Source organism: Aspergillus melleus (assembly GCF_016097325.1).
Source record: "Aspergillus melleus strain CBS 546.65 chromosome Unknown contig3, whole genome shotgun sequence".
NCBI classification, from domain to species: Eukaryota; Fungi; Ascomycota; class Eurotiomycetes; order Eurotiales; family Aspergillaceae; genus Aspergillus; species Aspergillus melleus.
In genome coordinates, this window is record NW_025763372.1 from 1,160,229 (window position 1) to 1,173,912 (window position 13,684).

At 51.7% G+C, this 13,684-nt stretch overlaps 6 protein-coding genes across 6 annotated transcripts; 3 read left to right on the forward strand and 3 right to left on the reverse strand.

Moving 5' to 3' along the window:
* Nucleotides 1–413: 413 nt before the first annotated feature.
* cox15 (cytochrome c oxidase assembly protein cox15) lies at nucleotides 414–1,985 on the reverse strand (the record flags this gene model as incomplete). Its single annotated transcript, XM_046087089.1, has 2 exons — nucleotides 414–1,524; nucleotides 1,585–1,985. 2 exons carry the CDS (start codon nucleotides 1,983–1,985, stop codon nucleotides 414–416), a joined length of 1,512 nt encoding a protein of 503 aa, XP_045943056.1.
* A 474-nt stretch (nucleotides 1,986–2,459) lies between these two features.
* LDX57_005409 (uncharacterized protein) lies at nucleotides 2,460–3,944 on the forward strand (the record flags this gene model as incomplete). The annotated part of the gene is made up of 2 exons (XM_046087090.1): nucleotides 2,460–3,108; nucleotides 3,163–3,944. The coding sequence occupies 2 exons, from the start codon at nucleotides 2,460–2,462 to the stop codon at nucleotides 3,942–3,944; spliced, it is 1,431 nt and encodes a 476-aa protein (XP_045943057.1).
* A 338-nt stretch (nucleotides 3,945–4,282) lies between these two features.
* LDX57_005410 (uncharacterized protein) lies at nucleotides 4,283–4,756 on the reverse strand (the record flags this gene model as incomplete). Its single annotated transcript, XM_046087091.1, has 1 exon — nucleotides 4,283–4,756. One exon carries the CDS (start codon nucleotides 4,754–4,756, stop codon nucleotides 4,283–4,285), a length of 474 nt encoding a protein of 157 aa, XP_045943058.1.
* Nucleotides 4,757–4,856: 100 nt separating this feature from the next.
* Nucleotides 4,857–5,943, reverse strand: LDX57_005411 (FAD-dependent oxidoreductase; the record flags this gene model as incomplete). The annotated part of the gene is made up of 3 exons (XM_046087092.1): nucleotides 4,857–5,248; nucleotides 5,306–5,574; nucleotides 5,651–5,943. 3 exons carry the CDS (start codon nucleotides 5,941–5,943, stop codon nucleotides 4,857–4,859), a joined length of 954 nt encoding a protein of 317 aa, XP_045943059.1.
* A 1,307-nt stretch (nucleotides 5,944–7,250) lies between these two features.
* On the forward strand, nucleotides 7,251–8,487 carry LDX57_005412 (uncharacterized protein; the record flags this gene model as incomplete). Its single annotated transcript, XM_046087093.1, has 3 exons — nucleotides 7,251–7,631; nucleotides 7,736–8,088; nucleotides 8,169–8,487. The coding sequence occupies 3 exons, from the start codon at nucleotides 7,251–7,253 to the stop codon at nucleotides 8,485–8,487; spliced, it is 1,053 nt and encodes a 350-aa protein (XP_045943060.1).
* Nucleotides 8,488–11,788: 3,301 nt separating this feature from the next.
* Nucleotides 11,789–13,683, forward strand: LDX57_005413 (cytochrome P450; the record flags this gene model as incomplete). The annotated part of the gene is made up of 5 exons (XM_046087094.1): nucleotides 11,789–12,176; nucleotides 12,228–12,410; nucleotides 12,476–12,807; nucleotides 12,863–13,286; nucleotides 13,364–13,683. The coding sequence occupies 5 exons, from the start codon at nucleotides 11,789–11,791 to the stop codon at nucleotides 13,681–13,683; spliced, it is 1,647 nt and encodes a 548-aa protein (XP_045943061.1).
* Between the last annotated feature and the right edge of the window lies 1 nt (nucleotide 13,684).

A 13,684-nucleotide genomic window follows, 5' to 3' on the forward strand; every position in this document is an offset into this window, starting at 1 on the left:
TCTCACTGAGGCTTTCCCTTCATCGTCGACTGTCCGCGGTCGGTACATTTTTCGGTGACCAACCTGATCATGCTTCCTCTGTACTCCCAGCTTGTCGATGAGATCGGTAGACGTACACAATCAAGGTCGAGTCAATCCATTTCTTGTAGAATTCCTATGAAGGCAATCAGTAGCACGGAGTAAACACTACCGGGTTGATGTCAGCAAGGGACCAAAACACGGGCACAATAAATATGAATAACGAAGAATAGTCCATAAAACATAGCTCCATGAGCAATACATGTCGATATATTGTACAATATAGAAGTAGAGATTCTCATAACATACACCGGTCTTTCCAGTCACCAAGATCATAGCACGGCGACGGAACAGACCCAACACCATATTTTACTATTAAAGATCACCAAGCCCTCTTATACCCGACGAGGTCCATGGGCAGCCGCATTCGACAGAGCCTGGCCACGGGCCTTGGCCGCCATTTGCAGCAGCTTAGCCGTCCGCGAAGGACGCCAGATGCGGCTTCCCAGGACAAGAACCCAGGTAAGGAGGAACAAGCTACCAGCTTGGTGGGCCGAAGCGAGAGGCGTAGGGACGAGGTAGAGCAGGGTCGAGATGCCCAGGCCAACTTGCATGAAAGCGAAAGCGACGACGCCGTGGACGCCCTTCCTGGCAGCGGGAGGGAGAAGGCGCTTCATGGCGGGCGTCTTGGAGTAGGCCCACAGACCCATGATGCTGGAGAAGGTGGTCATGGCGAGAATCCGGTGGTCCAGCTGCACGAGGGAGGGGTTCTCGAGCATGTTCCGCCACCAGAGGTCGGATTTATCCTCGAGACGCGAGTACCGCTGGTCGAAGAGTTCCGATTTGGGAGGAGCCAGGCCATTGCCCATGAAGGGGAATTCGTTGTAGATCAGACCGGCGTCGAGACCAGCGACCAGGGCACCGGAGATGACCGTCGTGAAGACGAGAAGGGCCAGTCCGGCAACCGAGCGACGGAAGACCTTCAGTTTCGGGTCACGGAGCGAGTCGAGCAGCTTGGTACCGGCCTCGGGGTCCGCGAGAAGACGATGAGACCGCAGGATGGCAAGACCGTTCCATAGCATAGCGACGTAGCAAACGAAGGCAGCGCCCAGGTGCGCCGTCAGACGGTACTGGCTCACACGGGGGTGACTGCCGGGTGCGAAGAGGTCATCCTTCAATCCCGATTTAACCATCCACCATCCGAGGAACCCTTGGAATCCGATCAAGCCGGCAATTCCAGCCAGACGCAACGCGATGGGCTTGCTGACCTTTTTCCGAGCGACGAAGTAAACGGCGGGGAGCACAAACGATAGACCGACGAACCGGCCCCACAGGCGATGAATCCATTCCATGTAGTAGATCGATTTGAATTCGGAGAGGGTCATATTCGGGTTCAAGAGCTGGAATTCGGGGGAGTCGCGGTACTTTGCAAATTCCGATTCCCAGTCGTCTGCGTTCATGGGGGGGAGGGATCCGGTGACGGGGCGCCATTCTGTGATACTCAAGCTGTTATCGATCGCAAGTTAGTTCACGGTAGGTCAATTGTCGCGGAGAGGTCAAACGTACCCTGATTCCGTTAATCTCGTCAATCCACCAAACACTACGATACCAAAGACACTGGCCGCGCTTCCAAGCAGCCAGTAAGCCACCGACTTGTGGCTCACATCGGGAAATCTGGACCCAGACTTCGGAGTTCCGGTCTCAATCGCGCTCGCAGCCGCAGACCCGGAGGCGGATCTCTTCCAGGTCGAGGGGAAAGCCTTCTTCGCCCTAGCATATGCAGCGGCGGAGTTCACGTTGTTGGTGTTCGGGGTGAAGGAGAAAGCTCCGAACTGCCTGCGAAAGGCGGCGGGTTTGGCGGCATAACTCGGACTTTGTGTTAGACATTGACGACAGGTGAAGAACTCCCTCGAAAGCCGGGGAGCAAAGCTCCGGAAGAAGGGCACGGAGCCGCCCAGAGAGGCCATGATGCCGGCCGACACGCGAGGTGAATGAATGTCTCTGTGGGAGAAATGCGGAGGAGCAGGAAAGGGAAAGGAGGAGGAATTCGTGATTGCATGAGCGGTTCGGAAGTCCGAGACCTCCGAGGCGGAGCCAATGAGGGTGACCTGATTTGATGCCTGCAGCGACGGTTGAGACGAAGCAATTGCCTTCTCGTCGGTCGAGACGAGTGGAGGAACGGATCCGCAACGTGCTCAGTCTCCTCTCGCGTCAGTCACGGGCCTTCCACGTGCTGGCAGGGTCTCAATTCCCCTCCGAGAGCGCATCGGGAGACTGCCTGAGGCAGCTCGGAGTACAAAAGGACAGTTTCCTATCTGGGCCTAGCGCCATCCGCGGAGATCCTCAGGCAATAAAGGCGATCACCAGCGCAACCCGGCCTCAGGCCTCACCAGTCACAACACTTCCACTCGACCCCTCCGCTCCCTGCCCCCGCGGTAACCATGTCCTATGCCGTGGAGACCAAGAAGCGCAAATTCCACCGAGTGCTGGAGTCATTGACGAAACCCTCGAACCCCGAACCTCCGTCTAAACCGGCCCCCCAAACACCACGCCGGGAATCCACCACCTCCGCGGACCTGTCAGCAAAGAAAGCTCGGTTGACCGGCCAGAATGGAACCGATCTCGCATCGGTACGGAAAACGATCTTAAAGGTGGACCGACCGGGCTCTCGAGATTCGAACTCCCCTCGACCGACCTTTGTGCCCTGGGATCGCGAGCGGTTCCTCGAGCGGCTGGCGACGTTTCGGCGCGTGGACCGCTGGTCCCCGAAACCGCTGGCGATCAGTGAGGTGGAGTGGGCGAAACGCGGTTGGATCTGCTCCGATGTGTCCAGAGTGGCCTGCGTTGGAGGATGCGGCGGTTCGGTCGTTGTCAAGCTGCCGGACGAGCTGGACGAGTTGGATGGATATGATGGTGAAAAAGTGGAAGAGAGGAGGGAAGTTCGTAAGTCACAGCTTACTTCACTGGCCCTGGATATCCAGATGAGCGAGACTAATCAGATTAAAGGTGACCGACTCGTCAAAGAGTACGTTGAGCTCGTCGTTAACGGACATGGCGAAACCTGCCCGTGGCGGAACAAGGGTTGCGATGGTTCGTTCTCATTCAACGAATGCACTTATAACCCGCCTGCTAACCAAAGAATAGCCACCATCCATCGACTGCCCTTAGCAAACCCCGACACCGCCATATCTGCCCTTCGCACGCGTTACTCACACCTCAGCAAAATGGCCACGCAGCTACCGGAATACGAGGTCCTGCAGACCCCGGAATCATACAAACTGGAGGACATCAGCAAGACGCTACCAACAGCAGGATTCAACGACTCCGAAACGAACACAGAGACCCCAGAACCACAGACTCCCAGCCCAGCCGACAAAGAAACCCCAGCCGCCGAAAGTCCCAAAAAGACCGAAGACGCGACCCAGCAGGAACCGACCATCAACCGCACGGCGTTCGTCCTGGCCTCGTTCGGCTGGGATAGCGTTTCCGACGGAGCAGCCGGACTGGCCGAATGCAGCGCATGCTTCCGACGCCTGGGACTGTGGATGTACAAACCCAAACAGAACGGCGACAGCGCGATCTACGACGCCCTGGACGCGGCCAACGAACACATGGAATACTGTCCCTGGATCAACGGGACAGCGCAAAGCGGTACCGGCAAGGCCTCGCAGAAACCCGACGAGTTGCACAGCGGGTGGCAACTCTTGGTGCAGGCGCTGAAGGTGAAGCATCGTCGTCGGGTTCGCTCCACTGCTTCTGTGGCTAGCTTTGCGGTCTCTGAATCGCCGTCGACGGATGATCCTGTGGTGGATGACGCCAATGTCGAAGCTAAGAAGGCGTCGGATCGCGAATGGTGGACTAAACTTCGGAAAATGAGGCAGGTGCTTAATGTCAAGTCGCCGAAGAGGAAGTCAACTGCGGAATGAATGATCAGGTGGATGCGTTTGCTTTTGGACTTGGTTTTAATGATGACAGCGAGGCGTTCAGGGCATTGTCTTGCGTGTTCTTTTCTCGTTCTCATATAAAGGACTTCTTTTCACCCACATTTACATATAATGATAGAAACTTTACACATGTCATACCGCACATCTTCTTTCCTTAAGGTACTAACCGCTGGCAGTGAGTGAATTCGAGAGGGTGGAAGAAAATGCGAACGAAATTGAGGTTACATATAGTCGTTTGATCCCATTAAGCACCTTTCCTAAACCTAACCCTGACTACCCCATACTCAATTAGAACCCAAGAAAAACTCCCCAACATTGAGCTACTCCCCCTTTTGCAGGGATCCTAGAAGTCGACCGACAGGCAGTCTACCCTCTAGCCCCCGGAAAATCCAGAAAAATGCCAACAGAAGCACAAACAAAAGAAACCACTGGACCTGAGACCAACCCCCTCGCCGACTACTGTACTTCTCCCATCCCGGTCCCGACCTCTTCGGTACGGGAAGGAATTCGATCACGTTCGCATCCGCCATGACCTTCGAAGTCATATCCGCCAGAAAATCTTTCATGTATGGAATGTAATACCGACCGACGAGGGAATTGAGAAAACCGTCACGTCCATGAACTCGTACAACATGCCATGACACGTTGTAGACACTCTTCACCCGATCATACCGCCTCTCTTTGTACTTTTGAAGGGTGCGCTTGAGGTCAAGGTCCGACGGCCCGCCGGGTGATGTGGAATGAACGAGCTGTTGGAGAAGGGAGGCTAGGCATGCGGCATCCTCGATAGCCATGTTTGCTCCTTGTCCGGCATTGATTGTCATCTATATCGGAAGGATTGGAATTAGCTAAGTATAAGGAGACATTTTAGGGTGCCTCAATGTACGGCATATGCTAATCAAAACGGCTAGTCACCTTATGAATACTGTCACCGATCAGCACCATTCGATCATAGTGCCATGTTTCAAAGAAGGCTTCTTCAAGAAAGGTCATTGAAAAAGCCTCTCGGTTTTGCCAGACATCTCGAACACAAACGCCGTTCCGGATGGGCACGGCCCCAATCCGGCTGCAGAATTGCGCTGCATCGTCGCTTGAAAACCGGGCCATATCTGCATAAGGGTATTTTCGGTCAAGCTTCTTGATAAAGAACCAGAACAATCGACCGTTCTTGCCGTGGATTGTCGCAATGGTGAGTCCGTCAAAGAAGGCGTTGACTTGCTCCCCAGCGTCAAGGCCAGGAACGGGGGACGACATGCCGAAAAGACATACAAACTCCGCGGTCATACCTAAAACTATTAACCAACAGTGATTCATGGTGTTTGAGGCATAAGAAGTGGACATACTTGACTTCTCTTTTGCTGTTACCTGTCCAGGATCTTGCGATGCTAGCTTCCAAATCTCCGAGCGGACTCGACTGTGGACTCCATCGGCGCCCACAATCAAATCTCCCCTGTAGACTGACCCGTCGTCTGTTAGCACGCAAGAGCCATTCTTCAGATGGCGGATCTCAGTGACCCTTTTGCCGGTAAGTATTCTAGAACTATCGGGGTATGTCTTGTACAGAATCTCAAGCAGCTTTTGACGAGAGAGAAAAGAGATGGGGTAACCGAATCTGTGTTTTGGAAACGGTCAACACTTGAAGCAGGCCAGTCCAAACAACCCTGATTATTAGGCAGATTGTAACACACCTTCTTGTTAATTCATGAGGATAGCTGGTATTGTAGTAGAAGCCATCGGGATACGTCGCATGAACAAGTCCCACAGGCTCAATCAAATTTTCTACATCTTCATAGATTCCGAGTTGCTGAAGGATCCGCGCTCCGTTGGGAAAGATGGCGACAGACGCTCCTAATTGTGGAGCAATGTCTTGCCCCTTTTCGAGCACAATGTGGTCAATATTGGCCCGCTGTAAACAATGTGCCAAAGTCAACCCTGCAATTGACCCGCCGACAATAATAACTTGAAACTTGGGTTGATTCATGGCTCAGATGCTTGGGAAGACTGATATAGGTTGTATGGAGCCTGCGTCCTAATTTAGTGAAATCATCATGCCAGCCAAAGCCGACAGGCCACCCAGTGCTACATTTGAGCAATTGGGCCCGGGCGAGCGTCCCATGTACTACCCCTCTACAGGGGAATTAAACTGGCGCCATGAGTGATGTATTACCCATGTACCACATTAGCGCTAAAGATGGGTCCAGTTGATTGCGTGCAACGCGGAAAACCGCGTTCAAGTCCGAAAGAATTTCTCCGATGGAGATAAGTAGCGCTCGGGCTAATGGTGATGGCAGCCAACAGATGTTGCATGAGTTCGACAAGACGGTCGAATGAGAGGTTCAACCTGGCCAAGCTAGCTCAAAGCGAGCTTGAAAGACGGTGGATCCACTACGCCAGTGAGCAGGGGTTGGGAGATGACAATGTATGCAATAAGCACGGCGGATGTATGTGGTTAAGATACCGAACTGGTGGTCAATAGTACTTAGACGAGGACCAATTGAAACATTGTAGCCAAGCACCGTGACAGCCCTAGTCGCCGAAATGGCCAGAACCCCACTAGAGATGGGGCTTGCCCTAGGAGACGGTTGGCATTCGCTCCCAAGTTGCGCGGATCTTCGTGAGCCGAACATAGACCAGGCTTGGCTATACTCGTAAGAGTGTTGCCGTAGCCGCTGATGGCCTGTCGGACAGCCTAACTCCTGGAGTCAGTGTAAACGGGACGGCATTTGCCTTCTTCTCGAATTGTTGAGTGAGGCCTTGATATTAGACTGATTCTGTTTGGTCCAGCGTCTCATCAGCTAAATTGCCAGATATTTATAACTGTATCGCTTTAATTGCAGGGGAGGGAGTGGTATACACTGGATGCCCTATACTCACCATCATTTCTTTTAACCACCAAGGCTTTGACAACAACTGTCCCACATCAAACATCTGAGTGTGCTGATCCAGAGTCCGGTAGGCCTCCACGGTGATACCAACTCCACTGGATAAATCCACAGAAGTCTCCAAAATAGAGAATGCTGGTAGTAAAGACACCGTTCTAGACCCATTCTGTCGTCTCATATCTATCCCCTTTCTCACCCCTAATCAATGGCTGTGACATGTCTGTGCAAGTTCCAAGACAGCAACAGACCGCGAGTCCAGTTTCAGAAGATGAGCAAGGACGTATATTTCAAACAGTGTAACTTCCACAGGGTGTCACTAAGCAGTGATCCGCAAAGCAGAGGATTCTTTCTGCTTTGATGCGCATCGTCGGGTTACGGGTAGGTATATATTGAGTAAACCGCCGTCATGAACGGGGGTATTCTCTCACCACCCCCATACCATTCCGGTGACATAGGCAAGATGGAGTCTCACAATGCAACGCCTGTGCCTCTCCCTTGGCTGGCCGCCATCGGGATGGTTCCCTTGTTCTTCCTCGTTCTCGTCGACAGATTACCTCCGCTCTGGCCAACATCCAAGATGGCCTCGATGATCGGACAGAAACAGCCAGAGAATGTCACCGCGATTGAATGTCCGTATAGTTATATTCGGCAGATTTATGGCAAACACCACTGGGCCCCGTTCGTGAATAAAATTTCGCCGTGCCTGAAGAAAGACGACCCGGAAAAATATCGAATGGTGCTGGAAATCATGGATGCAATCCACTTGTGCTTGATGCTGGTCGACGATGTGAGACTCTTCCCTTTGACAGCTCTGAACCCCCTGCCCCTATTCTCCTTTCGCCTAGGCCTCTAAGTACGTATCGTGGCCAATGACCCTAACAATTTGAACAGATTTCGGACAATAGTGACTACCGAAAAGGCAAGCCGGCAGCCCACAAGATCTATGGCCCCTCCGAGACTGCGAATCGTGCCTATTACCGCGTGACCCAGATCCTGAACCAAACAGTCCAGAGGTTTCCGAGGTTGGCGCCGTTTTTGATGCAAAACCTGGAGGAAATACTTCAGGGCCAGGATATCTCCTTGGTCTGGAGACGAGACGGGTTGAGTAGTCTACCGACGCAAGCCGACGAACGAGCCGCTGCCTATCGGAAGATGGCCTCGCTAAAGACCGGGGCTTTATTCCGACTCCTTGGACAGATAGTTTTAGAAAACAAGTCTGCGGATAAGACCTTGACCACTGTTGCGTATGTATCGCCTGCATCACTGAACTGTGTACCGTATGGTACTTCCGTAAGGTTGAGAAACAAGCTGATGTTTGGCTCAGATGGTGCTCCCAGCTGCAAAATGACTGCAAAAACGTCTATTCGTCAGACTACGCCAGGTCAAAGGGGTCTCTTGCGGAAGATCTGAGAAACAGGGAGCTGTCGTACCCGATCATCCTGGCTCTAGAAGCCCCGGGGGGTGAATGGGTGGCCAAAGCGTTGGAGTCTGGGTCTCCACGAAACATCCGAAAGGCACTGCGAGTGATCCAGAGCGGAAGTGTACGAGACGCATGCCTCGAAGAACTGAAAACATGCGGCGCGTCGGTGCAGGACTGGCTTTCAGTTTGGGGAAGGGATGAAAGGATGAATTTGAAAAGTTGAGGAACTTGGTCGACTTGGCCCTCTCTAGTCCTGCTAGGCTCTGACCGACCATGGAGTGATAATTGGACTCGTTTATAGACCGGATTAAGTTTCTTTAGATGATAAAAAGTGCGATTGAAGTTGATCATGATCATGTTGGATGGATAAGCAGTGTCTGCCTGGGGAAAGGGCGGGTGGCATTCATCTGTGAAACATGGGCACTCAGGAATCAGTAGGGCAATGTCAGATTTTTTAATTTTGAAAATTCATTTAGCATCAAAATGCTAAGATAGTGTTAAAAGCAAAGATAAAGAATTGATTTATCATGAGATCACTCGCGGCACATCAACCGCCATTCCCGAGGTCTTTCCCCTGGACTCCGCACACCTCGAATAATGACACTCGTGCCACCATCTCTCCAGTCTGGGGTCTCTGCGATCGTGGCGCAACGCCCACATGTCCTTCCCCTTGGTATCTTCCAGTTAAAGATCAGTTCAAGGATGTTCATATGCGGACATAAAAGAATAGGCTCCGGGCGCCTAGTAGGTATCCAAAATACCGAAGGTCCGCTAATGTCGGTGGATGATAGACTCAGATGTATATGATGGGCGGAATGTAGCTCTAGAGTGTCCCAATACCCGATTAATGCTGTGATTGCAATATTGACAGAGACTTCAGCATGGTCAGTTATTGAGCAGTGATGTTGAAGTGCAGGTTTGCTGTCATCAGATCTTATAGGCGTGAAGGCCTGTTGAAGTCGCTTGGACATCTTTTCATCAGCATTTCCAGTTCGTAACCACTGCTCTAGTAGCACTCCGTCATAGTAGGTTAATACTAGACAAGGGCACACGTCTAATACCCGTGCCTCATGTTGGCAAAGGCGGTGGTCGGGTCGATTGGCTTGCTCGTATTGAAAGAATAAATGTCGAGGATGGAGTTTTAAACATCCCGAGCAGTATAGCCATCTGTTATCCTCGATGCTAAAGAGAAACTGTTTTCGAAGATGTAGCCGTTGACCGAATGGAAGCTTGGGAGTCTTGCTGGTCCACTCTGTTGGTGAGGATAGTGTTTCATCTTGGAGGATATAACCGATAACTTCATATAGAGTCTTGCAGGTCAGTGCGAGGCAGGCCTGTGCCGGAAGCGGCAGTTGATCAAGTATTAGGAGTATAATCTCGGTAGGAAGGATGGCAAATGGACAAAGGGGCTTTCCTTTATCGAGCGCCGGCTTGTCTTCTAGCTTGAGTTTGATAATTGTAAGAACGGCGACTTGAAAGGCTTCTGTACCTTGGTGTCGTGCTTAGTCTCCGTTTTTGAAGGCGAAGCGGGTTTGGCGTAAGTAGCAAGATGCAAGAGCGAATCTGATTTCTCCATGATGCCGTTTGTAGGGAGTTCAGCACCTGAACAGTAAGAAACTTGGACCTAGTTACTCTTACTTGAGAGTTGACGGGAGTGAAATCAGGAATCAGTGAGTGACGAAGGATGACATGGGTTGATCATCATGACGGACTGGCGCACAAACCATGGGTCCACTACGGACATGAAAGAAATTTGAGCCAGGATCAACAAGTATTAGAGTCCGAATACCAAGTATTCAGTTATAGAATAAGAAATTAGTAGTTGCTAAGGTACTGCGTATGATGAATGCCTGGGATCTCAGGCACTCCACTTGAGCGCTCATATGCTTTTTCTAGACTGTCCAAGGACCTGCTCCCTGATATTTCCATGACGGGCCTACCTACTATTAGGCCAAGCCTAGAGCTGCTGAATAGTGGCATTTCCACGAAGACATCCAAGATATCTCTGCAAGATGTAACCGCTACCGCTGTCGATCTTCATTGCAAAAACCGAAGCCCCTGATATTTTTAGCATCTAGCAAAATGCAACGTCCCATCTTGGATGTTTTGCAGGTGCAGGGATGATACTGGCCGTGTAACAGATAACGGTTCAACGGTTGGGCGTCGGCAAGCGACTGCAGCGAAATGGCTTCATCTGCCCTCACACGACATACTCAATCCCCAGAGGCGATGAAGGCAGGATACAGTGCGTTCAGCCTACCTGGACCCATTCGTTGATTCCTACCCGGGTGCAGCGATTGAAGGCGTTGACTCGATGCACAAGACTAGGATCGGAGCAATCAGGGCCAAGTGACTCGGCAATAACGAGCCCTGCTACTATTGCAGACGCATCGTATCTCAACCACTCCAATTAGCGAAATGCCGATGGCAATTGCAATCTAGCCCAGACCAATCCTACTTGGCGTCGGGAAGAGACATTCCCGTGAAGGAAGAGATCCTTGAGGGACGATCTGCACTCACGAAGAAACTGACAGAGAAAAGCCACAGATCTAGAAACTTGAGCACAGACGCCGTGAAATTGCGATTCGTTATGTGTTACTTTCATCAACCCCCTCCAGGTGTCAATCTGCACTCTAGAGGGGACAGACTGGACAGTAGATGCATTTCCGCAAATCAGCTTGTGAGACAGAGACAAAATGCAAAGACACTAATGAATCCATCTTGCCCACTCTGACAGGGAAGATTCTTCAGGACCACCCCCTGAGAGGCAGAACAAACAGCTAATCTCGCGCCATGAGTTGAAGCTAACCACCCCAAACCACACGCCGCTGGAATCACAGCTTTTCAGATCCTCACTACTCTGCATTTACACTGAGGTCATCGAGCAACTTGCGGAATAGGAACTCTCACGAGTCATGGCCAGAACCGAGGTGATGGTGACTGCGTGTTAAGCCAGATTGATTGATCAATGGATGCACCAAGCACTCAACACCCTGGCCACGACTGCAGTCCAGACCCGAACGAGCTCTCCCATCTTGCCAAGCGACGACGCCCATAACAGGGACACCCGCAAGCGCAGTGGTGGGCACACGAATGGGAAATCTAACCGAATCCATGTAGGTTGCATCAGAGAGCCAATCCGACGAGGCATCGATCGCTCCCAGCCGGGGCTACTGCAGCCTGATCCTGAAGGTGGGGCCGTCTGTGCTGGAGAATCGGTGATTCGAGGTCGATGCTACAGTACATTCAACTTCCCGGAGTACTGACTGACTTGCTGCGAGAGCGTTGGTTTGCCTCGTACGGAGTGAATGCCATTGTCTATGCGCTGGTTTGTGTGATGCCCTGTTGCTGACCAGTCTAGTCCGTCTTGCCTCTTTCGGACTGTCGGAGAAACCGGAGCTGGGCTGACAACACGATGATCCGATTTGGCCTTTTCATTATTTTAAGAGACACATGCCCTGTCGTGACGCTGTCGTGAGCTCCGTATAGTTACTCAAGCCTGTTTCCTTCGTCTCGCCGTCACAATGAACTCGGGCAAGCTATACCTGATATCAGGTAGTCTAGGGGTTCTGTCCCATCTCACTATCTTCATCAAGGGCGAATGGGATACGCATGCGCCCGATCTGGCCCGTTGTTTTGTGTTCTGGCCGGTGGTGTTGTTCTCGCTTCTGACAGTTCTCGGATATGGCCATGCTGTACGGAAATCGGCTCTCGCGCTGCTGAGCTATGACGCCGGGATCTGGCTATCGATGATCATATATCGCTGGTTTTATCATCATCTGAGGCATTTTCCAGGACCTGCCTTGGCGCGAGTCAGCGCACTCTGGTCCCTGAGACGGGTAGCAAGAGATGCAAAATGGCATATCAATGTACAAGAACTTCATAAGCAATACGGAAACTTTGTTCGAATTAGTATGTCTGCTTCCACAAGCCTGTTCTCTCACTGATAGCTGATTCCTCCAGAGCCCAGAGAGATATCGATCAACGATGCGTCCGCGATCAAGGAAATATATGGCGTGGGTACCAGCTGCACCAAGGGTGTTTTCTATGACTTGAACTATCCGCACCGCTCGCTGCAGATGTGTCGCGACAAGGCGTTTCACTCTAGACGACGAAGAGTTTGGGACCACGGATTCAATTCTGGAGGTATATAAAACCAGCATTGCTACAAAAAGCATTGAATATACATGCTAATGAACTGAGCGCATTAGCTCTGACCGGTTACGAACCATTCATTCGCGAGCATTGCGACGATCTAATTGAGCGAATATCATCCCAGACGGGAGAGCCACTGTCGATCAACGATGTTATCGATGGGTTCGCCTGGGACGCCATGGGGATCTTGGCTTTCGGCAAATCATTTGGCATGGTGAAGGGTAACAGCCATCCGATGTTGGACGCGCTGAGAGCCGCGAAAAAGTCCGGTGCCTTTATCTTGACGGCGACTTGGATGCTCATTATGGCGCGGAACCTACCTGTGATCAACACTGCTGCAGCCAAATGGCTAGCGTGGTGTGCTGAAATGCTCGAAGAACGGCGAAAGGTATGTCATGGGATTCTGGTCGAAGCGATTTGTTCACCGTTGACCAAGATGGTAGATGGGCCTATCCAGGAAGGATCTATTCAGTTACCTTATAGCGGAACCGCCCTGGGGAACCGACAATTCTCTGAAAGTGACAGATGGTGACCTTGTTATCGAGTCCGAGCTTGCGATCGGAGCCGGAAGCCAAACGACCGCTTCGACTATAAACGCATTCCTCTTCCTCTTAGCAAAGCATCCGGAGACGTACCGCAAATTGCAAGAAGAGATAGACTCCGTTTTGCCACCGGACGCACCTTTGTCCCATTCGGCGCTCACAGGCCAACCATACTTAGACGGCTGTATCAACGAGGTCATGCGTCTGTATCCAGCAGTGACGAGTGGTGTGCCTCGAGAAACCGGTCCTAGGGGTTTGACCATCGATGGCGTTTTCATTCCCGCATACACGACGGTGTCCGTGCCGACGTACACGGTGCAGCGAGGTCAGACCTTCTTAACGAAGACCACCTCTATATTTCTTGCTAGAATTAAAGCTGACAGAGTAAACGGCCCTTGACAGACCCTCGAAACTACCAACACCCCGACGCATTCATCCCCGAGCGTTGGCTCGACAGGCCGGAGCTGGTCATCAGGAAAGAGGCCTTCATTCCATTTTCCACCGGCCCATATTCTTGCGCGGGAAAGAGCTTTGCGATGATGGAGATTCGGCTGGCGATTGCGACCATCGTGCGGAATTTCGAGTTCCGATTGCCCCCAGGGCTGGAGAAGGAATCCCTGGATACGCTCGATGGAACCGGCGTACAGGATTGTTTCATAATGGTGGTTCCATCGTATGATCTGATATTCACGAAGCGAAATCTGAGCTCGACCTCGGTATAGA